Source organism: Aquila chrysaetos, chromosome 20 (genome assembly GCF_900496995.4).
Source record: "Aquila chrysaetos chrysaetos chromosome 20, bAquChr1.4, whole genome shotgun sequence".
Classification (NCBI taxonomy): domain Eukaryota; kingdom Metazoa; phylum Chordata; class Aves; order Accipitriformes; family Accipitridae; genus Aquila; species Aquila chrysaetos.
Window position 1 is genome coordinate 5,478,277 of NC_044023.1, and position 27,823 is coordinate 5,506,099.

At 48.1% G+C, this 27,823-nt stretch overlaps 3 protein-coding genes across 22 annotated transcripts in view; all 3 read right to left on the bottom strand.

Moving 5' to 3' along the window:
• Positions 1-221: 221 nt before the first annotated feature.
• On the bottom strand, positions 222-5,409 carry RBM15B (RNA binding motif protein 15B). Its single transcript, XM_029996225.2, is given in 2 exon segments — positions 222-4,609; positions 4,611-5,409. Coding segments are annotated over 2 exon segments (2,799 nt in total). The 5' UTR covers positions 5,289-5,409; the 3' UTR covers positions 222-2,488.
• Positions 5,410-5,713: 304 nt separating this feature from the next.
• On the bottom strand, positions 5,714-11,014 carry MANF (mesencephalic astrocyte derived neurotrophic factor). 2 transcript variants are annotated; one of them, XM_029996271.2, is made up of 5 exons: positions 10,840-11,014; positions 8,147-8,274; positions 7,187-7,328; positions 5,844-6,043; positions 5,714-5,809 (listed from the first exon to the last, which is right to left on the bottom strand). In XM_029996271.2, exons 1-4 carry the CDS (start codon positions 10,925-10,927, stop codon positions 5,859-5,861), a joined length of 543 nt encoding a protein of 180 aa, XP_029852131.1. In that variant the 5' UTR covers positions 10,928-11,014; the 3' UTR covers positions 5,714-5,809; positions 5,844-5,858. The 2 variants fall into 2 exon arrangements, with proteins under 2 accessions (XP_029852131.1, XP_029852130.1); XM_029996270.2 differs by having other exon boundaries at positions 5,714-6,043.
• Positions 11,015-18,118: 7,104 nt separating this feature from the next.
• DOCK3 (dedicator of cytokinesis 3) overlaps positions 18,119-27,823 on the bottom strand; it is a 226,279-nt gene continuing 216,574 nt past the window's right edge. For 16 of the 19 annotated variants that reach the window (XM_030043808.2, XM_030043805.2, XM_030043804.2 and 13 more), the window contains 3 exons: positions 23,834-23,956; positions 23,141-23,223; positions 18,119-22,632 (listed from right to left, as the gene is read on the bottom strand). In XM_030043808.2, coding sequence (XP_029899668.1) covers positions 22,126-22,632; positions 23,141-23,223; positions 23,834-23,956 — 713 coding nt within the window. In that variant the 3' untranslated portion in view covers positions 18,119-22,125. The remainder of the gene's footprint in view (positions 22,633-23,140; positions 23,224-23,833; positions 23,957-27,823) is intronic. The other 3 variants (XM_030043809.2, XM_030043819.2, XM_030043818.2) reach the window with 1 other exon arrangement.

Consider the following 27,823-nt stretch of genomic DNA (forward strand, 5'->3'; position numbering starts at 1 on the left):
TTTTCCTTCCGATTCCTCTCATTCACACAGCGTAACACACGCATGCACGCGCACACAGACACACGCAAGGCCACTCCACAGCAGCACAAGCTACAGCTCCCTGCCAGCGAGAAGCCAGCCAGGCATTTGTTACTGCACCACCACGCACTCTGCCTCAGACTGAACGGACATCTCCAACACGTAGGATGACAGGCTGACAAAAAGCTCTATCACTCTATGACTCTGGCCATAAGGGGTATTTAATAGCACTTGGTTTCAGATAACACTTAACGGTTACAATTGTTGACATTTGGCACTGTCTACATTACAACAGCATTGGGGACTCGGTCACAAGGTTAAAAGTCAGCGTCCCTGTAACCGTGTAAAACCAGGGGCAGTCCAGCTCCCCTACGCCACGCAGCCGTGGTGTCATGAAGCGTACCGCTGCGCTGCCCAGTGCAACCCAGTGCAGTGAGTCTGGAGTCACGGCTTGGCTGCTGGGAGCAGCAGAGTTGCTCCTCCGCTCCCACAGCATAAATCGGCTTTCCCGGAGCCCTGCCGCTCCCAGCAGACGAGCCAGCTCACCTCTCACTGAACCGTGCCCGCACACCATGGACAAAACCCTCCGTGGCCTTGTAGCTGTACTCGGGCCCTTACGGACAGAATTATGTTTTCTGGGGTACAGAAGATGCATCATCAAGTGAAATACTAACCCCCTCATGATCACACTAACTCATTAGATTTACTTTTAATATAATCACAGTATTAAATGTTAAAAAAAAAAAACAAAACCAAAAAAACAAAACCAACAAACCAACCCATACTTGTTGATATCAATACATTATTAAATTAAGCAACCGCTCATACATCATCAGCTGATGATGTCGCTACTGTGAAATTGCAGGGTTAAAAAAAATAAAAAAGAAAAGCATCATTAGACTGAGTTATGCTCCCTGCTATATAGGTTTTGATACCAATCATACCTGAGAGCACAGTTTTAAAAGGGCCTTGGCAGCCGTCAGCAAGTGAGTCTGCTCGGTCACAGAGACGGGTGCCAGAAAGACTCTGGTTCACCCAGGATTTTGTTCACTTGCTTACCACCAAAACAACAACAAAAAAAACCCCACCTGCAAATTTAAAGAAACTTTTAAATTTAGTGTTTTTAATCCCACACAATTTTCTGTAAGCCTTCTAAAATCTACAGGCATAATTTTAAAAAATAAAAATATCCCCAAACTGAACAGTGTGGATTTTAACTCAAATTTAAACTAGTTACCGCATCCTTAACGTTATGGAGCAACCAGAGGTGCAGATGTCCTGGTTTCTCTCCTGAACAACTGTCTCATACCACAGATAGATAGAAAAGGTGATGGAATCATGCCATCTTAAATTTCAAATTTTGATCTCCAGAGTTTCCTACAGTCATAGACAGGTTACTTGCAGTAACATAACACATTTTCAGACAGCCAGACACATTTATCTCTTTTTTTGTAAGCCTGCAAACAAGTTTCAACTTTAGCAAAAACAAGTTTGCCGTTTATCTTTCAATAAAGGATTTCAGATAGTGCAACATGGTCGACTACGCAAACGGGCACCTACAGTTTGCCAAAACCCTTTGCGCCCTTTATTTGCTTGTCTACATCTAACACAGGCCCAAGAGGGTTCCCCCTTACGTGACTTTTTTTTTTTTCTCCTGCTTGTTTTTTTTTTTTTCCTCCTTTGATAAAAAATGGGAATGTCAAGCCTCATTTTTGTTTTACCCAAGAACTTCTATCTGACTGAGACATGTATCGGGTGCTCTCAGACCTCACAGAATTGAATACAGTTGACTCCTTTGTAACAAACTTTTCACCAAGTATTAAATGTAATTTTTTTTGTTGTGTATAAAAACCACTTCTATTCTTAATCAGGATTTGCTTCCTTCGTATCTGGCTTCCTGGGAAGCTTCTATCCTCAAATAGAGCATCAACAGCAATGCATTCAGACTCAAATTTATGAAATAAAAAGCAAACAGGACAAAAAAAAAAAAAAAAAAAGATACAGAACCAACCTTTCAGTCTCTCATACAGCACAAAGGACCCCCCCCTTCCCCCTCCCACCTTGCAGGACACATCTAAAGAGACGGAGGAGGTGCAGGAGGCTGGGGTCTGAGAAACTGAAACGGGTTGGGACCATCACCTTCCAGCTCTTGACAGCACAGGGAACCAGCCCTTCCTGGGCCATAAAAACTAGGATACCGCACAAGTTTAGAAATCCATCAGTGAACAAGGCTTTACTGACAACTTTTCATACAGTTAAAAAATAAAAATACAGAACAACAGCAGACAGTGTCACATATTAAAAACGAATAAAATGGGCTCTATTTAAATGGTATTAAAATTAATTAGAAACTAAAAATCTTACCACTTTGGTTGAGGTGTTTTGAGCCTCCACCAAAATGATCGGCCTTAAAAACAACTGGGTTGTGTGACACACAAAGAAAACATGGAATCTGAAAAGACAGTGTGGGCTAGGCAGTGTCTTTGACTATAACTATCACCATATGTTCTTCTTCTAACTTTCCCAATGTCCTTAGTGCTGACTGGAGGTACTGCTGAGAGAATTCACAGGGAGGGAACGCGTAAAGCATGCCTGTGCTGTCTCTGCCCTTCGCCCCTCCCACGGGCAGGCTGATAACCCCAGCAGCCTGCTTCTGTTTCAAGTAGGAGACCAGATTCCTGAGAAGCCGTCGCTGCAAGCCAGGCTCTACAACAGGGAAGGTCCCCTCGGCCCCCGCCGGGGTGGACTGGGTCGCCAGGAGCACAGCGTAGCCGTTGGGGCTGCCTTGTTTGATACGGCGAGTTACTTCATCCAGCTTGGGCTGGTCGAGCCGAAGTCTCTGAGCAATTTTGAGCTGCGTTAACTTCCCGCCGGATGAATGGTCTTTAAGGAGTCCGTTGATGACACCGAGGTCTCCCTCCAGGATGTGCATAGAGGTGGGGAAGCAGCTGTTTTTTAGCACAAGAAGCCCATTCCAAGCAAGCTGCAGTGTCTGAGCGTATTCTGATAAATTCTTTAGCTTTTTGGTCTCAGATTTTGGCTCCTCGTGAGTTTTTGATTCCGATTCACCAGTTCGATGATTGCGTTCGCTGTCCCTTTTTTTAGGCTGGGGAGCATCGGATGCCTCACGATGGGGCTTCTCCTCAGTCGCATGACGATTGTTCTGAAGGGAGTTACTCTGCTCTTTCTCGGCTCCGGATTCTGTAGTGTGATTCTCCTTGCGAGCCCTGTCTGGGCTGCGGTCTAAAGCTGGCCCACTGGCCTTTGTCCTGCTTCTGTCCTCGTAAGGCGAGTGAGTAGTCCTCCCGCGGTCACTGGAAAGACTCCGGCGTTTCCGCCTCTCTTCCCACAGTTTGGGCACGCTGCGATCGCTGTCGCTGGCCCAGCGCTCTCCGCTCCGGCTACGCACCGATCGGCTGTAGCTTTCCAAGTTGTTTCTGCGTTCGGCGTTTTTGGCAGGGCTGGCCCAGTCTGCCTCTGCAAAGCTCCTGTCTCTGTCTGAGTACAGGAGATGTGGAGGAGTCCTATCTCGCACCCTCAAGTCTTGCTCTAGGCTTCTGTGTCTGCTGTACCCGTCAGCTAGCAGTTCATAGTGCACGGGGAGCGGTGCAGGCTGGTACTGCTGCGGGTATCTCGTCTCTTCTGCTTTGGCAAAATCCACTCGGAGTCTCCTCTCCGGTCCGCCCAAAGGGAAGCCCCTCATCTGGGCGCAGGCAGCCTGGGCAGCGTCCAAGCTTTCGTACTGGATATAAGCGAAGCTGTCTCCCTTCACGTAGTCAATAGTCCTGATGCTGCCAAAGCGGTCGAACTCCCTCGCCAGGGCAGCCAAGGAAGTACTCGGACCAAGACCACCCACCCACAGCCTGGTAGTAGGGTTGGCTTTCCCGTAGCCAATTTTGATAGGGTTCCTGCCGACAACGCGGCCCGACATGGCGACCTTGGCTCGATGCGCCATGTCCAAGTTTTGGAACTTGAGGAAAGCGTAAGCCCCGCCTTGGCCCCGGGCAGGGCGCTTGATCACCACTTCTTCGATGATGCCGTACTTCTCGAAGGCCCGTCTCAGCTCCACCTCCGAGACGTTGTGGTCCAGGTTGCCGATGAAGAGGTTGCGGGTGGCTCTCTGATCGTCCTCCGGCATCAGGTCTTCCTCAGCCACGATGGGGTAACTGTAAGGGCGGCCACGCTCGTCGTACAGCCCGTAGTAATCCAGGGCCCTCTCCCGCTCCCGGGAGAGCCCGATGGCGGCCGCTTCCAAAGCGAAGGCGGCGGCGGCGGCGTGAGCGTGCCTGGGCCGCGGCTCCCGCAGCAGGGGGCTGGTGACGGGAGAGAGCGATCTCTGCTTGTACTGGTAGGTGCTGTGGATGGGCGGCAGGTACCCCAGGGGCTCCGGAGAGGGCGCGGGGGGTGGCGTGCGGCTCCTCCGGCCCCCGCGCAGATACACCGGCTCCACCTTGAGGGGCCGGTCGTAGAGGAGCAGCTGCCGAGCCCGGGCGTGCCGGCGGGCGTCGCGGGCGTCCCCGGGGTGTCGGAAGTTGACGTAGGCGACGCGGCCGAGCTCGGGCGTGTGGGAGAGTTTGACACTGATGTCCCCGGCGCCCCCCCCCCGCGAAGCGCTGGAAGAGGCGGAACAGGCCGTCCTCCAGCAGCTGGTCGGGCAGGGCCGCGCTCAGCCCGCTCACCAGCAGCGTCTTGTACTCACAGGAGCCGGGCGGCTCCCCGGCCAGGCCCGCCGACCCCCCCAGCGGCGCCAGCAGCAGCGAGGGCGCGGCGCCCGGCGGCGGCCCGGCCAGCAGCAGCGAGGGGGCCACCACGGCGCCCGGCAGGGCCTTGGCCTTGGGCACGCCGAGCGCCCGGGACGAGGACGACGAGGACGAGGAGGACGAGGGGGCGGGCTGGCTGCCGCCGCCGCCGCGGGCGCCCGAGGCCGAGCCGCTCCCCGCCGGGCGGTGGTTCGAGTCGCCGCCGCCGCCGCCGCCGCCGCCTCCGCCGCCGCCGGCGCGCTCATCGCCGCGGTGGCTGCGGGAGCTGGAGCCGCCTCCGCCGCCGCTGCCGCCGCCGCCGCCGGTGGTGGTGCCGCCGCCTCCGCCGCTGCCGCCGCCGCCGCCGCCGGGCGTGGACTTGTCCCGGCTGCTGCGGGAGGCGCCCGAGCTCCGGTGCGGGCCGCGCCGGCTGCTGCTCTCGCGTTCGCGTTCGCGGGGCCGCTTGGCGGCGGCGGCGCGGCCTCCCCCAGCCCCCGGCGGGCTGGAGTCCCGTTCGCTGCCCCGCTTCATGGCGCCGGGGCCCGCCGCTCAGGAGACGCCTCCGGCGGCCGCCGCCATCTTGGACAAAAGGGAACGAAGGCGGCTCCGGCCGCCGCGCCGCGCGGGCCCTACGTCATCGCCCCGCGTCCCGCCGCATGGCGGCGTCAGGGGGCGCGATGGCGCCGCACAGCGACGTGACGCAAGAGCGCCTCCCGCCTCCGGGCCGGCCCGGCCGCACGTGACGCCGGGCGGCCAATCGCGAAGCGGTGCCGGCGCGCGCCCGGCAAAGACCCCGCCCCCTGCTGAGCAGAGTGTGTGGGAAGGGGGGGGGTGTTCGCGCGCGCGAGCGAGCGAGGCCGCTCCCACCGGAGAGGCGCGGGGGGGTGGGTGGGGGGTGGCGGTGAAGTGCGTGCGTGTGTGTGCCCCGCAATCACGTCACACGGCACACGCGTCCGCCCGGTAGAGACCGTTGTACTTTAATGAACGTCCCGTACAGCGCGCGCCGCCTCAGCTACCGCCGCCGGGGGCGCGCGCCTCGGCCGCCTCCCCGCCGGGCCGGATCGGACCGGACCAGACCGGACCGGATCGGACCGGACCCCCTCAGAGGTCCGCGCGGGCTCCGGCGGCCCGCGGCGCGTACTTGGGCATCAGTTCGTGGATCCTGCGGATGAAGTCGGACTTCTCGGCGCAGCCCTTGCACGCCTCGCCCCAGTCGTCGAGGATCCGCCGCAGCTCCTTCACCCGCAGCTTGCGCAGGTCGGCGGTGCTCAGGTCGATCTGCTTGTCTGCGGGGAGAGCAGAGCCCAGCTCAGCGGAGGGGTGGGGGGGGACCGGCCGCCGTCCCCCCCCCCCCCCGCCCCGGGGTGATGGGGGGCCCGCCGCGGCCGGCACCGCGGAGGAGGCCGGTGCCGTTTGTGTGTGGAGACGGCGAGGAGGAGGAGGCCGGCGGAGACCGGTGCGGGAGGCGAGGAAGCCAAAATGCAAGAGGGAGAGAGGTGCCGGGCTCCCCGGGGGGCGGAAGGCACATCGAAGTTAGGCTTCTGACGGGAGATAAGGTTTTTTAACACTAAAAGGCACTATTGGAAGCCAGAAAGTTTGGTTGCAGCTTAGATGCAGGTAGTCCCACGATAGCCCTGAAAGCCCCTTGATCGTAGGAGCAGTAATACTTTGATTCTCTCTTCCACTGGGTAAATAAAAGGTAGCAGAGTGATTTCAGAGGAAAGATAAGCAAGTGACCACAACAGAAAGCTTTTTAGGAACCAACAGGACATTGGTATGAGAAATGAGAAGTATAAAGACCCGCAATCCAAGGGGTGTCTCTGGGGAATGTAAGGGCAGAGATACAGGAAAGCAGTCGGAAGGAGGTATTCCCAAGACTGTTCTTCATATTAGTCTTTTCAGGAAGAGCACGTCATCTAGTAACGCGAGAGTTTGAGCAAGGTGGTAAGAAAGAGAGTGCTGAACACTCCGAGCAGACACCAGAGGAGGGGAGAAAGAAGTGTTTATCAACCCGCTACTGGCAAACATGAGAGCAGCTGGGACTACAGAGCTCAGCTAAGGGCTCGAACCCAGGCCATAGGACACACCCGGCTGTTCCCCAGGACAAGCCTTACTGCACACCCTCCTAAACACAATATCCCAAAAAGTGATTTGAGCACAGTAGTGCTGATACACCTGGGAGCAACCTCTTTCAAGGCAGATCAGTGGCTCTGCAGAAACTAAAAAGGGCTAGTAGCCAACAATCTTACCTGAGCATCTCCGTAAAACCGTCTAGGGTGTCCTTGGAGAGCAACCCAGGTTGTGCAACCTAATTAGGCTAGCAATCCTGCTACAGAACTTAGGACTGAGTAGTTTTAGCATGCTGGTTTACCCCGAATGATCCATACCCCAGAAAAGCACGGGCATTTCCCCTTATGCTGGCAACTCACCGTATTTTAGTTCACAGATCTGACTGTCTTTCTTCTTTAGTTTCTCACAGATCTTTTCCACGGGGATGTGATGACTCATGGGCTTTGATACCTCGTTAATGATTTTGGTGGCTGCATCACTTGTGGCCCCAACATAATAGCACTAGAGGGAAGAAAAGAATGAGGTGGGGATGCATGGAAAAATGCTTCTAAAAAGGAGAGTTTTCTATCCATCTTCTCTCCTAACTCGGTTTTGCAGCTAGATGTTTACTGGTGCAGAACCTTTCCAAGTGACTGCTACAGACAGGCAAAAGGAAGCCTAACTCTGAACCCAAGGGTACTGAGCAGATGTTTCCCATCACACTGCTTTTAAAGCTGTTGAGGCTGGTTGTCTTGTTTCTCAACTTTTATAAAAATTGAATTGCATTAAGAATGAAGTCGTCTTCATTCAAAGAGAAAGACTTTCTGAAGCGTTTCCCCTCTGTATTTCTGATGGTGTCTCTCTAGTTCTCTTCTGAGGAGAGTGCAGGGCCTTTTCCTTGGGGCTCTTCATTTGCAGATTGCCTTCTGGTTTTAGTTAGGGCAATTTGGTTTTCCTTTATTTAGTTTTCAGCTAAACAGCCGAATAGCATAAATATTTCAGCAACTTACATAGCACCCCAAATACAGTTTAAGGGACAAGGAAGTCCTACAGCAAATAAAAGCTTTGTAATCCTCAGCGCTTCAGTAACGGGGAGAAACAAAGACAGCCAGTAAGATGTCTATTGACAGACTGTTTTGGTTTTTTTAAGGTGAAGAGGTCAAACTCCTCAAGTCCTCTTTTATAAAAAATACAGGACCAATTGTGGCCACAGAGCTAGGAAGAACAGCCCCTGGGAAGCCATATCATACAAACTCAGAAGCGCTAGTTTCCCCTTATTTGCCAAGTATTCTACAACTTACTCCCTCAAGAGGCAAGTATCATTGACTACTACTACTTACCAGGCGGTTCTCCTTGCCTTTTGCTTCTTTGCAGGATTTCAAAAGCTCCTTTTCAATACTGGCAGGTGTGAAGTCAACATCGTTGTCCTTTAGACTCTGGTAGAACCTTCCCAGGAACGTGACACACACTGGAAGGGAAGATGGATGGAGTTATCTGCCACTGCAGTAATCTCGTGGCAGCACTTAGAGGGCACTTGTAGGGAAACAGAATAAGGGATTTGGAGAACAGAACTTCTAGAAGCTGCATTAGCAGTCAGTGACTTCACACATATTTCAGTAAGTCTGTCAGAGCACACGTGAATCAACAATATGCCCTGGTATTTTTGGTGGGTTTTTGACAATCTGAGAAACCAGATCCATGGACGTGTCCAGTGGCTTCTGTACACTGTTGTGAGTGAGCAGCAGGATTCAGCTGAGGGATACAACACAAAGCAGTGCCCGTGCAAAAATGTAAGCTTAATTTTCTGCCTTATTCTTCCTGCTTTGGGAAGCAACTTGTCAGACCACAGGCTTCAAAACCAGTTCTGATTGAAAAACAACTCTCTCTACATAATCCCGTTACAGACTCCACGTGTGCTGTTTTTAGCAATACGGTATCACCGATTATCAAGTTGGTTCAGTTCATGGGTAGGTTATTTCCAAGAGAAAAAGAAATCATGTGAGCGCACGCTCTGTCCACTTGGCGTGTTTCTCCTCTCTTCATTCCCACAAGCTTCTGAATCGGTTTCAGATTGAAAGAGGGAAGAGTCTTAAAGATAACGGAACTCCCACAAGTGCACCAGCAGTTGAGAGGAAAGATCCAAGTTCCTGCCTGTGGGAAGGGCACGTACAACTTTAGTCATTACACTTTCCCTTTGGCAGCAGTCACTCCACATATGCTCCAGACGAAGCACAGCACACCCGCCTGTGTCGCTGGGGAGGAGGGCAGACAGCTACGGTTACTGCAGCACGCAGGGTCTGTGTGACAGGGCAACTGAGGGAGACACTGAGAGAGACACTGCGAGTTCGCAGAGTGTCAGATTTCGCTCATTCTGCTGCTCACACAACCCACCCGTGAACATCGGCATCGCCTGGACCAAGAGCTCTGCGGCCCCACCAATTCCTGCGGCAGGACCTGTGGATTCTCACGACTTCCAGGTGTGAGACAAGTGCCAGGCCCTGGCCTGCTTCTAGAGGAAAGGTGCAAGTTACATCTTTTATGCGATTTGTTTACCCCAACAGGAAGGGATGGGCAAATATTATTGTCATTAGCAACTTGTGTTCAACTCTGCACACAAGCCGTGGCACAGGATAATGGGCAAATACAGGAGACAGAGTATGACCATCGTGAAAACGAGTAGAAACTTACTCTCATTATATTAGAGCTAGAAGTAATTATAAGCTGGGCCATTTAGGAAAACATTTCTTTGTATGCATACCACACCATCATTTACCTCACATCAGTTTGTCCCCAGTCACAGACACACACTGATGTCCATTGTGCGGTGTTTGGAAGTGAAAACCTTTGGAAAGAATCAAGATGCTGCAGGCAGTGGTACCGATGACTACAGTACAGTAGAAACAAGTTTCCAACCTAGTGCTGGGACAGCAGCCGAAAGTTTTGATTTACTACGTTCCCTCCCCCTCCTTCTGTCTTACTGTTTCTCTCCCTACAAAAAGGAGGAAGGGGTGAGCATTAGTACCACAAACTCCCAACCAGTTACGACAGCCCCACCTCAAGTTTTTCTTGCTTCACCTGGGGAATCTGTTCTGTTCCACCACGCAAGAGCAGTCTAATTTGCCGTGCAGCTCAACAGCTTCCACCCCAGAGGCTTTCATATTTAGGTGGTACGTAACGCGCCCAGACTCAAAGATCAGCTGTGCATCGCTTCTGGCTTCACGCATTACAGAGAGGACACCCGATCCTCCAGCAGTCGGCGGACAAAGCCGAGGTAAACGTACTACTGTGATGAGCGAGGGGGGAGAGTCCAGGTGAGTAACCGCTCTCGCTTCCTCCTGCTTGCTGCCTCCCAGCAGCTCCCTGCTCCGACGCTCCAGTCACCGTCACCCGGGGGGGAGGCGGGGGAGAGGGCTTCCCTGCGCCCCGGCTGTGGAAGACGAGCCCCTCATCTCCCCAGCCCGAGGAGGGGACGATCCCGTCCCCCCGGGCTCGGCGCTACCGCTAACCCGCTTGAGGAGGGACCGGACGCCCCTCGAGCCGGCTACGTTCCCTCCAGAACGCCGGTCCCGGCCCCCTCCCGCGGGACGGACGGGCCCCAGCCCGGGGGAGAGCAGGGGGGGGCACCGCCGCCAACCCCGCCCCGCGCCTCCCGGCCGCGGCGCCGCTCCCCCGCGGGACCCGGCCACCCCCGAGCAGCGCGCCCGGCCCGGCGGCACTTGGGGCGGACTTCGGAGACTTTTCCTGCCCCGGGAGGAACCGCTCCCGCCGGCCCCGGCCCCGGCGGCGGAGGGCTGGCACTGCCCGCCGTCGACGGGGCGGTAGCGGGGGACGGGACCGGGACCGGAGCCAAGCCCCGAGGCCCGCCGCGGGGCCGCTCCACGTCCCGGCTCCATCACACCGGCGGACGGGCCGGGCTGCGGTAGAGCGGCGGCGAGGAGCGGCCTTACCTCGCCGGGCCCGGGGGCCGCCAGCCGAGCCGAGCCGAGCCGAGCCGGGCCGGGCCCGCCCCCCCCTCCGGCCCGGCCCCACTCACCCTCGCACTCCCCGTCGCGCAGGGCCCGGCTGCCGGCCGGCAGCAGGAGCAGGGCCAGCGCCGCCCAGAGCCCGTGGGCCGCCCGCATCCCGCCTCGCTCGGCAGCCCGCGCGCACTGCGCCCGCCGCACCGGCACCGGCACCGCCGCCCCCGCGCCGGCTCCCCCCCGCCGCCGCTGCTACCGCCCCATTGGCCCGCTCCCCGCCCGGCTTCCACGCCGCCCCCTCCCATTGGCCGCCCTGCGGCCTCCACGGGAGAGTTGGCGGCCGCTGATTGGGGGAGGCGGCGGAACGCCGGCGCGCGGCGAGTTTCCCCGCCTCCCGCAGCCGCCATTTTTGTTGAGGGCAAACCGCCCTCGTGCGCTTCCTAGCGGCTGCCTGCGGGCGCCATCTTCTAAAGGGGCAGATTCTCACACCTGCAGCTGGGCTGCCTTGAGGGGCGCGGCGGGGACGGCTCCGCCTTTGCTCGCAGTCAAGACCTGCCTTGAGGCCGGGCTGAGCGGCACCCGCGGACTGCGGCTGCCCGGGGTGGGCGCCGGGAGCGGGCAGGTCAGCGTGGGGTGTCCCTTCGTCTGCTAGCTGTGGCAGGGTGGCTGTTAGGGGTGCGTGGGGCGAGGCCGAGGCGACCGCCCGAGGCCCTCGAGCAGCGCGGGGTTTGGTGCCGATGGGAGCTTCAGGTTGGTGGGGTTCTGTTTTTCTGGGTTCCCGTGGGCTGGGGGTGCGTGGCGTGAGGCCGGGGGAGGGAGCTCGGCAGGGTGGGCGGCCATTGGGAGGGCCCTGCGGCAGGGACAGACCTCTCCTCAGCCTTAGTGTCAGCGCTGATAAAGCCCTCCACGGGTGGCTTTTGGTTATACGTGTACACCCTGTGAGTTATAAGGCCTGAATTCTTTGAGGTGGGACAACTGAAAGCTGAGTGGTTAAAATAACAACCCGTGGGCAGCTTGTTTCTGGCTTCTTGGGTGGTTGTTTTTGCTGGGTCAAGGAAACAAATTTTTTTTTTTTTTTTTCTCATTCCTATGTACTATCCCAGTCAGCAGGCCTTTCACCTTTTGTTCCCAAAGCCCTCACAGGATGTGCTGGGAAGTGCCTTGAACAATCCCCAACCCTGTGAGCTTATCACTTAAATCCCGTTGAAGTTGTAGGCCAGCTGGGGGAAGAGTGCACACACCTGTTGATAGTTTCTTGTCTTGTGGGGCTGTATGTTTAACTGTACGTGTCCTAGAATATCATTCTAGTAAAAGAAGGTAGGGGCAAAGTCACATGTGCAAGGGAGCACATATCTTAGCTCGGTGGGTTCTCTTGGTGCGGGAAGACCAACAAAGCAGCCTAGTTGTACCTGCCCCAGGCAAAGCCATGGTAGGAGCTGTGGGGAATTTTTCAGTGTCTAAGCCTGAATTTTCTTGCAGGTCATCAGCTGCAAATTATAAGCCTGACGATGGAGACAGGCAGGATGGGGAGGAGGAGCGACCTGCTTCAGTAAAGGTCATGTAGCAGTTGAGTAGTAATTAGGACACTGCATCTTGCCAGTGTGAATATATCACATGTGTTCATCAGATAGAAGAGGTTGTTTTTTACCTTTCTAGGTCTTGTTGTCTCTCAAAATGTGTTTGTCAAGATTGGTAATGATATTGCTGTCTCTTCTAAATCAGTCCATAATGATTCCCAGAATTACTCAGCATCCGTGTACTTTGGGAAGATTATTGGCCCTTGTTTTTATCAGGATAGTGGCCAAAAGAGTTGCAAGATGAAGTGGGTTATTAATTAATTGGAAGTAGGGCTTAAATTCAGAATTAGGAGAATTTAGGAGCTTCACAATAAGGAGGAAGCTTAACTATCAAAAGAGTGCAGTTATGAAACAGATCTTCAAACAAAGTAGGATTTTTATACGTTTTTATAGAACAGACTGTGTGACAGCATAGGAGTGATTTTATTTGGTTTTGGATTGGGAAATGAGCCTTTCTGTATGTTTCAATATGGGATCCTCAGATGGCTCTGAGAAGGAACAAGGACTCCTTCTGAGTTGGGAAGATAACAAAAAAGAGAGAGAAATACAACCCAAGAAAGACAAGTGATGCACAATGCAGTTGCTCACCACTCGCTGACCGATGCTCAGCTAGTCCCCGATCAGCGATCTGCCCCTCCTGGCCAACTCCCCCCAGTTTATATACTGGACATGGTGTCATATGGTATGGAATACCCCTTTGGCCAGTTTGGGTCAGCTGCCCTGGCTGTGTCCCCTCCCATCTTCTTGTGCCCCTCCAGCCTTCTTGCTGGCTGGGCATGAGAAGCTGAAAAAACCTTGATTTAGTATAAACACTACTTAGCAGCAGCTGAAACATCAGTGTGTTATCAACATTCTTCTCATACTGAACCCAAAACACAGCACTATACCAGCCACTAGAAAGAAAATTAACTCTATCCCAGCCCAAACTGGGACACTTATTTATAGTTTATTTTCCAACATTTCAGCAGCTAGGAAGGATTGCTTTTATTTTACCTTCTGCTTCTTTCTTGATCCATGGTGAGGTTTCTAGGGTTCTGGTCATTTCACCACCCTCCAGCCACTGTCTCTCTGGAGCATTAGGGACTTGTCGTGTCTGAAACCTGGGTGATGGACACCTTGTGTTGGTCCTCAGTAGTGTTGGGACATTCTGTTACCAGCCTAAGTTGGATAGATGTTGAAAAAGCAAAAAAAACTTTTTTTTTTTTTTTTCCCTTAAATGTAGTCCTTAATTTCTACATGTCTAAGCAGTAAGTGGTAATATTCAGAAGACTGGCTGAGCCTCAGAGATCTTCTTGCAGTGGCATGTGCTCAGGATACTTTGAGTTGCATCAAGATTCATGGTTCCTAGTGTCTATCTTCTGACAGTGGCTGAGGATTTAGTTATGGATGCAGGAGTTGGTTGTTTTTATTGTTTAAAAGCCCCTCAGTTGTTTAGGAGGCTTTAGCTCCTGTTTTACTGTCACATTTTAATGTTTCAGTTAAAACTGTAGCTGCAGGAGGATATTAATCAACTAATTCCCTCTTTGGAATAAAGAGGAATCTGATGAGAACAAGAGGAGGAATCTGATGAGAACAAGGAGGGATATGAGATCTTCTTGTACGTGAGAATTTGAGATAGACAAAATGTGGGTGGAGTTTTACATTGTTATTACGAAGATGCAAAAGGTGTAGCAGCTAACGTTGAGGGTTTCTAGTCCTGTCCTAAATTGTGCAGTTAGACTGATTAAACAGAAAGTATTAGCTCTCTTTTGGGGAGGTTGCTAGTGCTGTGTCCATTACAGTTGCTGTACCTTACAGGATGCTGTGGGGGACAGAAGTGGTTGTGTGTGTTTGTTCCCCATGGTCATGGAAATGTTTGGCTGTGGGTTTGGTCGTGATGTTAGCTAGGCCAAATAGTACTGAAGAAGTGAGGTGCTGGGAAATAGCAGAGTTACTGTGCCAGTGAACAGTCACAGATTTAGAGCTGGAGCATGCAGCTGAGTGAGGAGTAAACCTCTAGTGACTTCTGGTCATTTTTTTGCAAGCTTTTGGAACTAGTTAGGATGGTATGGCAGAGTGCCATGATTATGGATAGGTAGTTTGCTAGGAATTTAGTGGTCCTGGTTTAACCGTAGCCAGCAACTAAGCACCATGCAGCTGCTCTATCACTCCCCACCTCAGCTAGATAGGGGAGAGAAAATATAACAAAAGGCTTGTGGGTTGAGATAAGGACAGGGAGAGATCACTCAACCAATTACTGTCCTGGGCAAAACAGACTCGACTTCGGGAAAATTAACTTAATTTATTGCCAATCAAACCAGAGTAGGGTAATGACAAATAAAACCAAATCTTAAAACACCTTCCCCCCACCCTTTCCTTCTTCCTGGGCACAGCTTCACTCCCAAATTCTCTACCTGCCCCCCCAGCAGCGCAGGGGGATGGGGAATGGGGGTTATGGTCAGTTCATCACGTTGTCTCTGCTGCTCCTTCCTCTTCAGGGGCAGGACTCCTCACACTTCCCCTGCTCCAGTGTGGGGTCCCTCCCACAGGAGACAGTTCTCCATGAACTTCTCCAATGTGGGTCCTTCCCACGGGCTGCAGTTCTTCACGAACTGCTCCAGTGTGGATCCCTTCCACAGGGTGCAGTCCTTCAGGCACAGACTGCTCCAGCGTGGGTCCCTTGTGGGGTCACAAGTCCTGCCAGAAAACCTGCTCCAACACGGGCTCCTCTCTCCACGGGTCCACAGGTCCTGCCCAGAGCCTGCTCCAGCACAGGCTTCCCATGGGGTCACAGCCTCCTTTGGGCACCCACCTGCTCTGGCGTGGGGTCTTCCACGGGCTGCAGGTGGAGATCTGCTCCAGTGTGGACCTCCATGGACTGCAGGGGGACAGCTTGCTGTCTCACCACGGGCTGCAGGGACATCACCTCCTCCAGCACGCCTCCTCCCCCTCCTCCTTCACTGACCTTGAGGTCTGCAGAGTTGTTTCTCTTACATGTTCTCGCTCCTCTCTCTGGCTGCAGTTTCTGTGCCCCAGCAACATTTTTCCACTTCTTAAATATGTTATCCCAGAGGTGCTACCACTGTCTCTGATTGGCTTGGCTGTGGCCAGTGGCAGGTCTGTCTTGGACCCAGCTGGCCTTGGCTCTGTCAGATATAGGGGAAGCTTCTAGCAGCTTCTCACAGAAGCCACCCCTGTAACCCCCCCCCCCCAGCTACCAAAACCTTGCCACACAAACCCAATACAGTTGTGTGTGTGACTGTATAGACTGTGACTCTATTCTCCAGGCCATGGGTGGTTTTACAGTGAAGGCTAGGCATTATTCCATTGTATCTGGGCATGAATGAATGAGAGAAAGGTGGGTAATTTAAAGAATACCTAAATAGAACATCCCTTTTCAATTTTGCGTGCAGAAAAAGGGTGATGGTTAGAGAGAGGGAGCTGTTGGAGAGAAGCAAAAATTGATTCCACCATTTAAATGGTTTGCTTGTTTTCCCCATTGATAACCACCAAAGTTGGGATTGAGGTTGTTGCTAACCAGGCAATTTCTATACCTGAAAATGCTCTATTTGGGGAAAAGGGGGGGGAAAAAAAAAAAAAAAAAAAAAAAAAAAGGAAGGGAACCAGGTAGCTATAAATGTTTTGGTTTTGTGCTGGGAGCTCCTGTAGTATGTGGTTTTGGTGGGCTAACAGTACAAAGGGAAGATGTGAGCAGGATAGGGCTGAGGGGGCTGTTGGAATATGATCAGCTCTTAAATAGTGGTCTCATAAGAAGAGGTCATAGACTCATAGCATGGTTTGGATTGGAAGGGACCTTGAAGATCATCTAGCTCCAACCGCCCCCCCCGCCCCTGCCAGGGACACCTTCCACTAGACCAGGTTGCTCAAAGCCCCATCCAACCTGGCCTTGAACACTTCCAGGGATGGGGCAGCCACAACTTCTCTGGGCAACCTGGTCCTGTATCTCACCATCCTCACAGGGAAGAACATCTTCCTAATATCTAATCTAAATCTACCCTCTTTCAGTTTAAAACTGTTAACCCTTGTCCTAGCACTACACTCCCTGATAAAGAGTCCCTCCCCATCTTTCCTGTAGGCCCCGTTTAGGTACTGGAAGGCTGCTATAACATCTCCCTGGAGCCTTCTCTTCTCCAGGCTGAACAACCAATCACCACAAGCTAACAGGGCAAAGGTGGCATGTTAGGAGTGAGCAGGAGAGGTAATTGGGCTTGGTAGATCTGTGGGGTTGGAGTTGGTGGTGTTGGGAAGTTTAAGTTATGTAAATGGCGGAAGCTGTGTGGTCATGGTGAGCCTGCTGTGTGGGCTGGACCTTTGCTGGCTCTGCCACCAGAGACTGCAGATCTGTGTACAGCTATCAGTGGATGAAAGGGGTTCAGCTTCAGGTGTTAGCCTGTGAGGACAATGAAGTGTGCTCTGTCATGGTGGAGGTGAAACCAGGTTAGTTTGGTGGAAAAATGTAATGCAGTACTGCTGTGAACGAATGCTGAATAGAAGCTGAGGTGTAGTAGAACTACTACTCCAAATTTGGTTTTAATTTATGTGGCCTTGATGGTAAAGCCTGTGAAAAGGGAGAAGCGGTATGTGAATTGTCTCATAATAGTAAAGAGAAGGCCTGTAGCTAGGACCTCTTGGCAGTGGGCTATAATGTAGTGTGGGTATATATATATATCCTTCTAAACACTGTGTGTCTGTGTCCATGGTTTGTTAAGGTGAATCTACAAATAGAGGCATATTTATGCAGAGGTCTGAATCTTTATTGGCTAGGTTATAGTCCTTTCTAGAGGTTTAATTTCGCCTCTTATCAGCTTTATAATGAAATTCATACTGAGTTGCACAAGTCATATATTGAAACTGTGCTGAAGGTTTCTTATTTAGATAAGGAGAGGTATTTGAATGTGGTATTTAGATTTCAATCTTACTAGTGTTGCCTTAGCTTAAATAAAGTATTTGACTTACACTGAAAAATTTTTCTGTTGGTTTTAAAAGAAACGATAAGATTTTTTTAAACTCTTGTTTAAAGCTGAGGGCTTCACACATCTTCTGTTATGCCAAATACAGTTTTTATTTCCTGTGCTTGGTTAATAAATGTTTTTTAGCTGAAGAAAAAAAAATATTTAACTAAGATTTGATAAGTTGGGCTAGGAACAGTCTCAAAGGGTCTGATTTATACAGACATTTTTCAGGTGTCAGATGAACACTTTAGCTAAGCCACATTTTGATATTTTAGATATACTTTGAAGTACCTTGTTACAGTTTCTCTTCTCAGTATTTGTATGTGGTATGTACTTAATGAAAAGGATGGCTTGGCAGTCTATGTACACCCCATGGCCAGCATAAGTTAAGACTGTTATTATATTTTACTGCTAAATGTCTTTTGGGAGAAGTTTCTTTTTTTTTTTTGTTGGTTCGTCAAGACAGGATGGGAGAAATGGGTTACTTTTTCTGTCTCCTGCACCTTGAGTATTGCCTCAAAACTGTGTCTTGGGCTGTTGCATGTGTCATGGAAATCGATGTAACTGACTAGACTAGCTGGTGGGCATGCCTGATGCTTGCTTTAAGAAGTTGATATTAAATAAAATAGCATACTGTCAGCTAAGAATAACATGGAAGCTCTTCCCTCACCACATATAACAGCCACAAGGTCCTTTTGGTTGCCCCCCATTTTCCTCATTCACACAAAGTGGGAAGCGTTGGCTGTTTCCATATACCTCGTGAATGTTTGGAGCAGCCTGAGGATAACTGCCTGGAGGACAGCAATGAACATACAGCTGTACTGTTTTAATATCAGGTATTAATCTTTAATTCCACATCACAGCAGTCGAGTGAATGGGTAAGGGAAAGAAACCCAAAACAAACGGCAGATATTTACATCTAAAATTCACACCACTTATTTGTTGGTTCTGGAAACATGCTATCACAATATATACAATGAAGTACCTTTAGGACACTTGTACAAATTATTTTTTTCCTTTTAAATTTGATTTCCATTATAGATAAGATAGCTGTTTTCATTTTATTTTAAACATGAATACACAAAAGAGAAGTGGTTAGAGGTTTTTGCCTTTTTTAAATAAGCACAGAATGCCAGAGGTTAAAAACACATTTACAGGGCAGAATACCAGTCAGACATCACAATCTATACATTTTTTGCTCAATTTCCTGTACAAATACACAGCATTCAAATGGGGGTATTTACAAAGAAGCATGATCAGAGGAAATTTTAAATATCACATAATTTGTTTCCCAAAGGCTCTTGCTCTCTCCAGCCTCCCCAGTTTTGGCTGATTCTCCCACAGAAGGGATATGCAATATCCCTTACCTAAAAAAGGGTAAGTAAGCTAAAAACCAAACAGAGGAAAAGACAGAAAAGAATCTTAGTCTTGCACACAGTAATAAACCCAACCCAACCATTGGAAAAAAATTGTAGGATTCAGAGAAATTGTTTTAATTGCTTTTCTTCTACTACTGTAGTTCCTTCTCAATTTTGTTTCAGATGGGGCCAGCAGGTACACTGATGATGGAGAGATTTGTAGCAGAATTCCACCAATTTTCTCAGGAATGCACATGCTATTTTGTTACACAAAGAAAACCCAGTGAAGGCAAGTACATACTAAGTTTGAATTAGAGTCAAGTATAGAATGACAAGGTCCTGTTCAAAACATCCTGTTGCTGTGGTTTATACAAGGAATCTTCAAATCCTGCTGGGCAAGTGCAACAACTGCTGTTGCTTCCACCTACTCCAGGACTGAGCTTGATGTTGGAGTTATACTTAGCTATAAGACACCTCACCCTACAGAAAAGTATTAGTTCCAAGAAGTATTAGTTCCAACATTCACAAAATCTTAATCTTAATAATAGTCTTTCAATCTTCTGCCCCCTTTAAGGCAAGCACTGAAAAGGGAGACAGAATATTTGGTAGATATCAGAACAGTAACAGAAATTTAACTCCAGAGAGGCTTAAATTTAGTAAATTCAGCAATTTATTCTGTCTTTCTCTGTGTGGACCTGCCGTAAACTAGGTATTTGTATACATCATCTGATTGATATTCAAACCCTTACAAATACATAGTAATCTCAGACTTCCCAAATGGACTCACTGCTGTTGTACAATGTCTCTAATCAGAGCAGGATGATACGTTTTGAGAGACTGATTAGAGTTCTAGTGGGCAGGTTTTCCAGCTGACTGGGACTTAGTCCCATGTTAGTTGCATTCTTGGTTTTGCAAAGTTTTATTTGCAAGACCTGCTGTCTTTTTGCAATAAGGAAGCTCAGTAAGTCACTTCATTTACTACTTTTAATCTTCCTGCCAAAAAAAAAACCCCAAGGGGGCAGGGGAGATGGAATTGAATACTTAGTTCTCTTAAAAACCTCACTTGAAGAGTCTTAGTGAGATTGGAGAATAGCATATGTGAAAATATTTCATTCATTTCTAAGGAATTACCTTGACTTACCTTTACTGAAAGCATAATTTTGAGTTGAGTTTTCATACATGTGTTCTATATCAGAGATCTGGCTTGGTTCATTAACATTTAGGACTGTCCTAGCATTGGAAGACTCTCCTTCCCACTAAAGATGAAACATCCACTATAGTCCAGGTTTTATTATCATTGTCTTAAGTGTGAAGGATATAATGATTACAAGCAGCCTGCGTTAGTAACAAAATAGAGGAAGCAAGAGAGACTTTGTTCCAGCCAAACAGGCCATTTAAGAAACAAATCTGTAACTCAGTGGTTTTGCATGGGCTAGAGCTTGAGAAAGAAAATAAACAAATCCTCTTAAAATCCCCTTCATACGACTGCTGAGCCCAGACAGATCATCTTTAGGAGAGTTCAGAAGCAACGTACTCTGCCCAGTCACTGTATTTAGAGGTAGTGCTAAAGGTGACCTGTAAAAGATTTAGAATATCCTTTTTTTGCTTCTTTATGCTGTTTGTAGCATGAAAAACTGAGTGATTAGGGCAAGAATTCAATATCAAAGTTGAGTGCTATTCCTGTTTCTGACACTAATTTATTTGGTGGAGGTAAGTCTTACTTGAATGTGCTTCAGATTTTTCAGCGGTAAGAAAGAGGGTGGTCTGTTACCATCCTCTGGAGTGTGCTTTGCAATCTGCAGGTGGAAAGGGTTATAAGGAAGGCTAAAATGTGTGTGGGGCATGGTAGGAGGAAGGAACATTGCTTGTTTATCTAAAAACATTAAATACTTGATACTCTTTTGATTGAAAGTTTCTTGAAAAATATGAAAATAGGAATAAAAGATTTCTTAGTGTTCTTTTCAAAGAACAGATCTTGGCTCTGTTACCCACAGACTTTTCTCCTGGTTTGTCATGTACTGAACTAAGCAAATACTGATTAAAAGGCTTGTTTTATGTTCATAGACTTGTACTGTCTTCACCTGTGCATAGTTCTGTTTCTTGGTTTTGGGTTGGTTCTTTAGCCCTTTCTGGAGCCTCTCAATAAAAAAAGGTGTGTGTGGTGGGGAAAGGCTGTATTGCTGCTTGAGGAGAAAAAGAAAAAAAAAAAAATCAACCTTCCAGAAGAGAGAGAAGAAGCTCTTAAAGCTTCTTTATACATTCTAAAGAAGCAAAAGAGGAAACAAACATTTCTTCTTTACAGGTTGCCTTTAAGATCCCTGACTCTAGGGTGTACACTATATACTGGGCCTTTCTTGAGTCTTGGTTTTTTTCTGTCTGCTGTGAGAAATGGAGATTCTTTCTGCACACCAGCTGTAGTGAGTTTTTGGGAGGGACTGAGGACATTATGTTAACAGGGAATGAATCTCAGCTCCTGGGTGATGGAAGTTGGTGAGGATTGTGATGTTCAGCCCTGAGGCAAGGATTGTTGAATATGATGCATTTAAGCCACCTTTTCTTTACTGGCTGGGTCATTAACCAGCTGTGGCATGAGAAACTCAATTTGGTTGTTTTTGTTTTATTTTTTAAACTGGAATAGAAATGCTGGTGTCAACAGCCTGCCCAAAGTTGGGCATGGGAAAGGCCTACAATTAGGTTGTAGCTCCAATGGCTACTAACCCCCTCTCATTCTGTAGCGCAGATGAATAGCATATGATTCCAATGAGAAAGCAGGTTGGTTTAGCCAGTGAAAGCAAAATTTAAGAAATCAAACAGTACATAAAAAACAGAGGAGGCAGAGTTTGTTGGAAATGATATCTTGGAAATCAGTGCATCAGCACTGGTTAGATTGCCTCAGCACCTATGAACCAATGCAGGGAGATCACTGCACAGATATGTACAATCCTGCTCTCAAAAGAGCCAATTTCTTCTTAGAATTGCCATCTTTCCACTGCCTGCAGCTCATGCACCTTCAAGCCTGACAGTTCATAGAATCCCTGATTTCAGCAATGAGCTTTCACTTCTGTACAGCAAAGAAATATGTCCCTAGTGCAACTGCTTCTACTCATGTGCGTCTCAGAACTGGGAGGAAAGCAGTTTCAAAATGAACTTGCCACATTCCCCCCTTTCCCCCCCCTCTGCTTAAAATTGTATTTTTCAGCTTCTGCAAGTCTCTATGGCTTGTGTGCCATACGATGTGGTTAAGAAACTGCAGAAGGAACAAACTGTCCACTGCACAGAAAGTTAAAAAATGTAACGGAAAGGTGTAAAAAGAAATTAAAAAGGAAAGCAGCAACCTCCCATGCTGGCCCAGTTGCTTTTGTGGGCTCCAGACATAAACTTGCGGCAGTAGAAAATCGGTTTGCTGTTCTCCGAGTCCTTATCTCTCCTTTGTAGAAGGAATGACTATGTGAGCTGCTTGCCAGGAGTTGTCCCTACTGCTCACTGATGCCATGCTCCCATGCTACCCTGGCCTGCTCTTCCTTTCCACCACTCACTGGTTGGGATACTTTACGATGCAATGGGCGGTGTTTGTCATCATCTTCAATTATCATTCCCTCCTCATTCTCCATGTTTGGCAGCCGGGAGTGGTAAGGTTTGGGGGGTAGAGCAGGAGGGTCCATGGTGTCCTGAGGAATGACTCCAGATGGAGCAGAGTGGCTTCGGCATGGCTGGGATTTGAGCGACTCTAGGACATCAGGCTCAGAGAGACTGTACCTGACAGGGAGGTAGGGTGTCTCCAGATCTTCATCAGTGTTCCAGGCCTGGCTGGGGACAGAATCCATGGTGTCTGTGCGAGGAGGTGGTTCAGAAGAATGTCCAAAATTGCTCTCACTCAAGGAAGAGACACCACTGCTGGCACTGCCGGATAAAGTGGAGTTACTTCCATCTAGACCAGACTGCGGACTGGTGGGTGATGCAGGGATAGGATGAAGAGGGGACTGTTTGGAGAAAAACAAAACCAAGTTAAAATTGACAAAAGAGGCAACACTGCATCTTGTGTGTTGTTCCGCATCTCAACTTTTGACAGTCATGTTAACAATGGTGCAGTTCCATTTGTGTTCAAAATGTCAGTGATTATTTGTTTATATGTGCACTTCACTGACGTGTATGGAAGTACCTCTTGTGGGCAGAAAAGTGCACTTAACACTAGAGCTGTTAAAGAAACAGTAGCTGAGGTGATAATCAGGGTGCCTGAAATCACAGCATATCATGCAAAGAAGGAAAGCGGAAGGGCCTACAACACGCGGAAGTTATTTCTATAGAATTCGACTCTGGAATAGGCTATGAGCTTTCAGTGGATTTTCTCACGTGTAAGTTACTAGCATGTTAAAAATAGTGTTTCTGTATTCAAAAGCTGCTTGGTGGGAGTGGAGGAGGGGGATTCCTTCAGGAGCCTATTATTTTCCTTCTACATGCCTCTCTGCTCTCCTGCCACTTCCTTTTTACCTTGCGCAATGTTCGTGCAGGCAGTGCCGGAGGAGCATCACTGAGCTGGTGATGGAAGGCATCAAAGTGCAGTGAGTAGTGTCCTGGAATGAGACAAGGATCAGAAACACAGATTTGTGCTGCCTCACTGCAGCAAAAGAGCTGGGATTTTAGACTCTAATGCCAGGTAGCAGCTCCAAATGCTGATAACTCCACTCCAACTTAGGGCTTCCTTTCTGATAGATACTGTGGAGTGCATCTGTCACACACACAAAATGCTAACGAGAAGTTAAGTGCAGTGATAGATTTCCACCCACCCTGTTGTCAAGGTTCTCATGGCAAGGCAACAGGCTCATAAACAATGAACATTTGAAGTTTCATTTAATAGCTTTGTAACCTTAAATTACTGCTGAAGGTGGTCATTGGCAAGAAGCCAGGCCAAGCTTCAACACTCACACACCTAATTCTAGTCCCAAAATAGATGCAAGTCCGTATTACTATAAGGACTGCAAAAAATTTGAAGATTTAAGGAAAAAAAAAAAATTGAAATCTTTGTCCAGTGCTAACCTAGCAGACCAGGAAAGACTTTGGGGTTTTGTTTCTGATTGTTTTTATAGGGGGGAAAAAAAGGCTAAGGTCAGCTTTCAGGTGGTCTAGATTTATCTGTGCATGACTGCAGGCATTATGCAGCAAGCCTACTGGGCATTTCCTTACCATGGGGCAGGCTTCGGGGAGGCACTGGTGGGGCCAAGATGCTCCCAACGTGGGCAGACAGGAATGGAAGGGCCTCTCTGGTTCCGCTGTCTAGGCTCCAGCTACTGGGCGCTGCTGGCACAGCTGAAGGATTGAAACAGATTTAACTTGGGTAACATAACGGGGAGTTTGTGGGGCCAGAAGGACTGGCTTTCCAGTGTGCTCTTTAGCAGTAAAGAGACAGATTATAGGGACTTGGTGGATGGTAGGATTGAAGGCATACAAAGACATTGTCTAGTCTACAGTGTGTTAAGTTTATAGGTTGCTTTGTTACGGAAGCGAGAGTTAGTTAGGTGATCGTAGTGTTAGTTTGCCCATCTCCCCTCTATGACCCCCTTGGCTTGTTTCTAGCAGATTTGAAGAGCAGTAGAACTCTGCTAGGTTTTTTTTTTTTTTTTCTGCAAACCAGTGAGGAAGTAAAAATGAAATCTCACTGATGGAACAGCAGCTAGATCTCAGTTGTGAGCTGTTCTGCTTGGCAGTAAATGATGACAGAGCAGAAGGGAATGTGTGGCAGAACCCTCATGAAACACATGAAAGCCTGTTGCTGCACTACAGTGGCTAAGTAAAGACTGAATAAAGGGTATGAAGGAAATCACACCTAAATCTGTTACAAAAGAAATCATGACTTTAAAGCCCCGATTTACTAGGCTACAGAGTTGATCAAGAATTTTGAGCACAAAATATTTAAAGACAGCAGTTTGGACTCCTTGTATTACAAAATCACCTGAAGGCATCAAGTCTTTGTTAATCAGGAAGCATAGAGAGAGGAAGGCTTTCCTCATATAGAAGATACTGAGTATGACCTTCATGAATTTGTTTTTTCATAGAACTAAAAGCTGCTTCTTTCTGACATGAACATTTTTCAAGATCTTGAGAATTCGATCATTATTAAACATTATTTAAAATGCACCTTCCTTTCTTCCAAACACACTGTAAGACTTGATTTATTCTGAGAAGACAGATATGCAATAATTGATGTTTATTTAAAAACAAATAAGCAATTTCTTCAGATTAGCAAAGAAAAGAAAAAAAGCAAAACAAAGTAATTCAATGAGCCTACCAAAGAAAACTGAGATACAAACAGCTGGTTCCATCTTCAGTTTGGAAAATGGAAGCCTGGAGAAATAAACATGGAGTTTGACATCTGAAGAGGATTTCTCCTTAATTAAAATGCCAGCAGCCATTTTTGGTGCATTTCTTTTCTAAAATGACTTTGAAAGGTTTCTTTGGGTTTTTTTTCTCCTTAGTTCATGAGTTAGCATGAACACAGGCTCCTCAAGACCTAAAATTCCCTAAAGTAAAAAAGATCACAAAGTAACAGCTTCATAAGACAGAACAAAATCTACAAAAATATAGAAGTAAATGTTTTTAAAGAGAGACCCTCAAACTGAGTAAGGCATACAAAGAAGACATTAACAATCTTGACAGAGAACAGGTTTAAACTAAGGGCTACATCTCTCAACACAAGTAATGTGGCTTCAGATGAATTTTATGAGCCCTATACACGTGCCAGAGTGCTCTAATTTGCACTACTGCAATTGGTGTCAAAAGGCTAAAACAGAGGGACAAGATGCATAATGATGCCAGCCTCACTAGTCCTTCCTGCAATATACTAGCATCAGGTGAAAAGGACAGAACAAAACCTGATTTGCTTGCCCTGTAAAATGATTGTTGTGCTTGTGGGGTTTTTTTTGGTGTTTTGTGGTTTTTTTTTCTTTTTTTAAACACTGAGATGCAGTAAAAGAATGTGAAGAAGAGAACATGGTCCCCCAGGGCATAATCCATTTATATTTCCTCAGTGTTCCCTCATTCATGGCCTTTTGAGTATTTAGGAGTGCTGGAAATCATCCTAAGGTCAGATGATTTTGGAGAGTGGCTGCTGCCTGTTAAAACCAGTGTTTTATCCAAAACACTTCAGGGAGGAACCTAACCAGGGAGCTCCTGGTACTCTGTCCTAGCACATCTCTCTCCATAACAGTGTTCAGTGGCTTGGTGGCCAAGTTTAATTAGCAGGGAAGCTGCATTTGAAACGTTCTGCTCTGGGCGACTGACGTCACCCTGCTGTCAATGAGAATTACTGAGCAGAGCTTCTGACACAGCAAGGAGGGGGGTGGGTAAATTCATGGGGCATGACTGTTAACAAAAATCAAGGCAGATGGCATCCTGACTTAAATTAAAAGAATGATGAGGGTTCAAGGGCTGCAAAAAATGCCTGTAACTGCATTTATGCTAGCAACCTGGCTGAAAAGCTGGGATTCCCATCACACCATCCCCTAAAAACAATTGCTGCACATAATCTGTGTCTTTATGGCTTATTTGGGACTCTGGAAGGGATTCTGTCTTTGATCCCTTCTCTTTGCACTGTATACTATTGTCCTAGTTTCAGCTGGGATAGAGTTAACTGTCTTCCTAGTAGCTGGTAGGGTGCTATGTTTTGAGTTCAGTATGTGAAGAATGTTGATAACACTGATGTTTTCAGTTGTTGCTAGTAGTGTTTAGTCTGAAGTCAAGGATTTTTCAGCTTCTCATGCCCAACCAGTGAGAAAGCTGGAGGGGCACAAGAAGATGGGAGGGGACACAGCCAGGGCAGCTGACCCAAACTGGCCAACAGGGTATTCCATACCATGGGACGTCCCATCCAGTATAGGAACTGGGAAGGGGGGGGGCAGGGAATCGCCACTGGGGACTAGCTGGGTGCTGGTCGGCGGGTGGTGAGTAATTGCACTGCGCATCATTTGTACATTCCAATCCTTTCATTATTGCTGTTGTCATTTTATTAGTGTTATCATTATCATTATTCATTTCTTCTTTTCTGTTCTATTAAACTGTTCTTATCTCAACCCACAAGTTTTGCTTCTTTTTCCCGATTTTCTCCCCCATCCCACTGGGTGGGGGGGGGAGTGAGTGAGCGGCTGCGTGGTGCTTAGTTGCTGGCTGGGGTTAAACCATGACAACTATACTCTTGCATAATATCACCTACAAATACAAATTTGAGTACTTTTCCTAGACAGGTAATAAATATTTATCTACCTTCCTTTTCCAGATCTTCCTCCTGTCCAGTGTAAAGATCTCACTACCTCTCAGTTCAAACTAACACGGCTAAGATGGATGTCTTAATCCCTCACCCCCTAGTCTTAACTCTCTGTTGTCATCATTCGTTACTGTCATCAAGTCATCATTCTGCCACTTGTTCAGAACTGTACATTGGCTCTTGGTTTCAATCTGGACTGCTCTGTAAGGCTGGCACATTGTTAAAGTAGTGGATTCTGATTTATTAGAAATTCTAAAATAAAATCTGGATTTTTTTCAAAAGGATACAATTTATTTCGGGCATAGTTACTGAAACAAAAATACTGATAAAAGTCTAATAGAATGCATTATATAGGTCAGACTAGAGAGTTGCGATGGTCTTTCCTGGCCGTAAAAATCTTTTAAGATACCGTTTTTCCCAGCCATGCACGACTGTTGCTTGTTTAGGCAGCCTCCTTGTCTCAGATTTTGATTCATGAATTTTGCCCTCTTCTGCTTTTTCAGAATGCTGCCTTTCAGATAATTTTTTGAGCCCATCGCTTTGTCCATGGCACCCCTTTCACAAACTCCTCCTTTTCTTTACACCAAACTTTTTCTCTTCTGTCACGTTTTTTTTCTGCAGGGGCTCTGCCTACTTTTTTCAAAGCAATGAGTTAAAAAAGCATACATTCCTAATGATAAACTTAAATAAATATAAAACTACCTCAGAGAGGGATTACGAGAAATGTTAATATTTTGAGCAACAAATGCATATTAAAAAAAGCAGTATATCTCATTATTTAAAAATATGGTCGAAAGCTTGCACTCTTCTTTCATGTAACTTCTCATTTGCTGCTTTGGAGGTTTTTCTTGATAAAGGCTGCAGGATTTGTTTCAATAACAAAATGCTAAACTCGGAAAGCTTTCTGAAATAAAGAG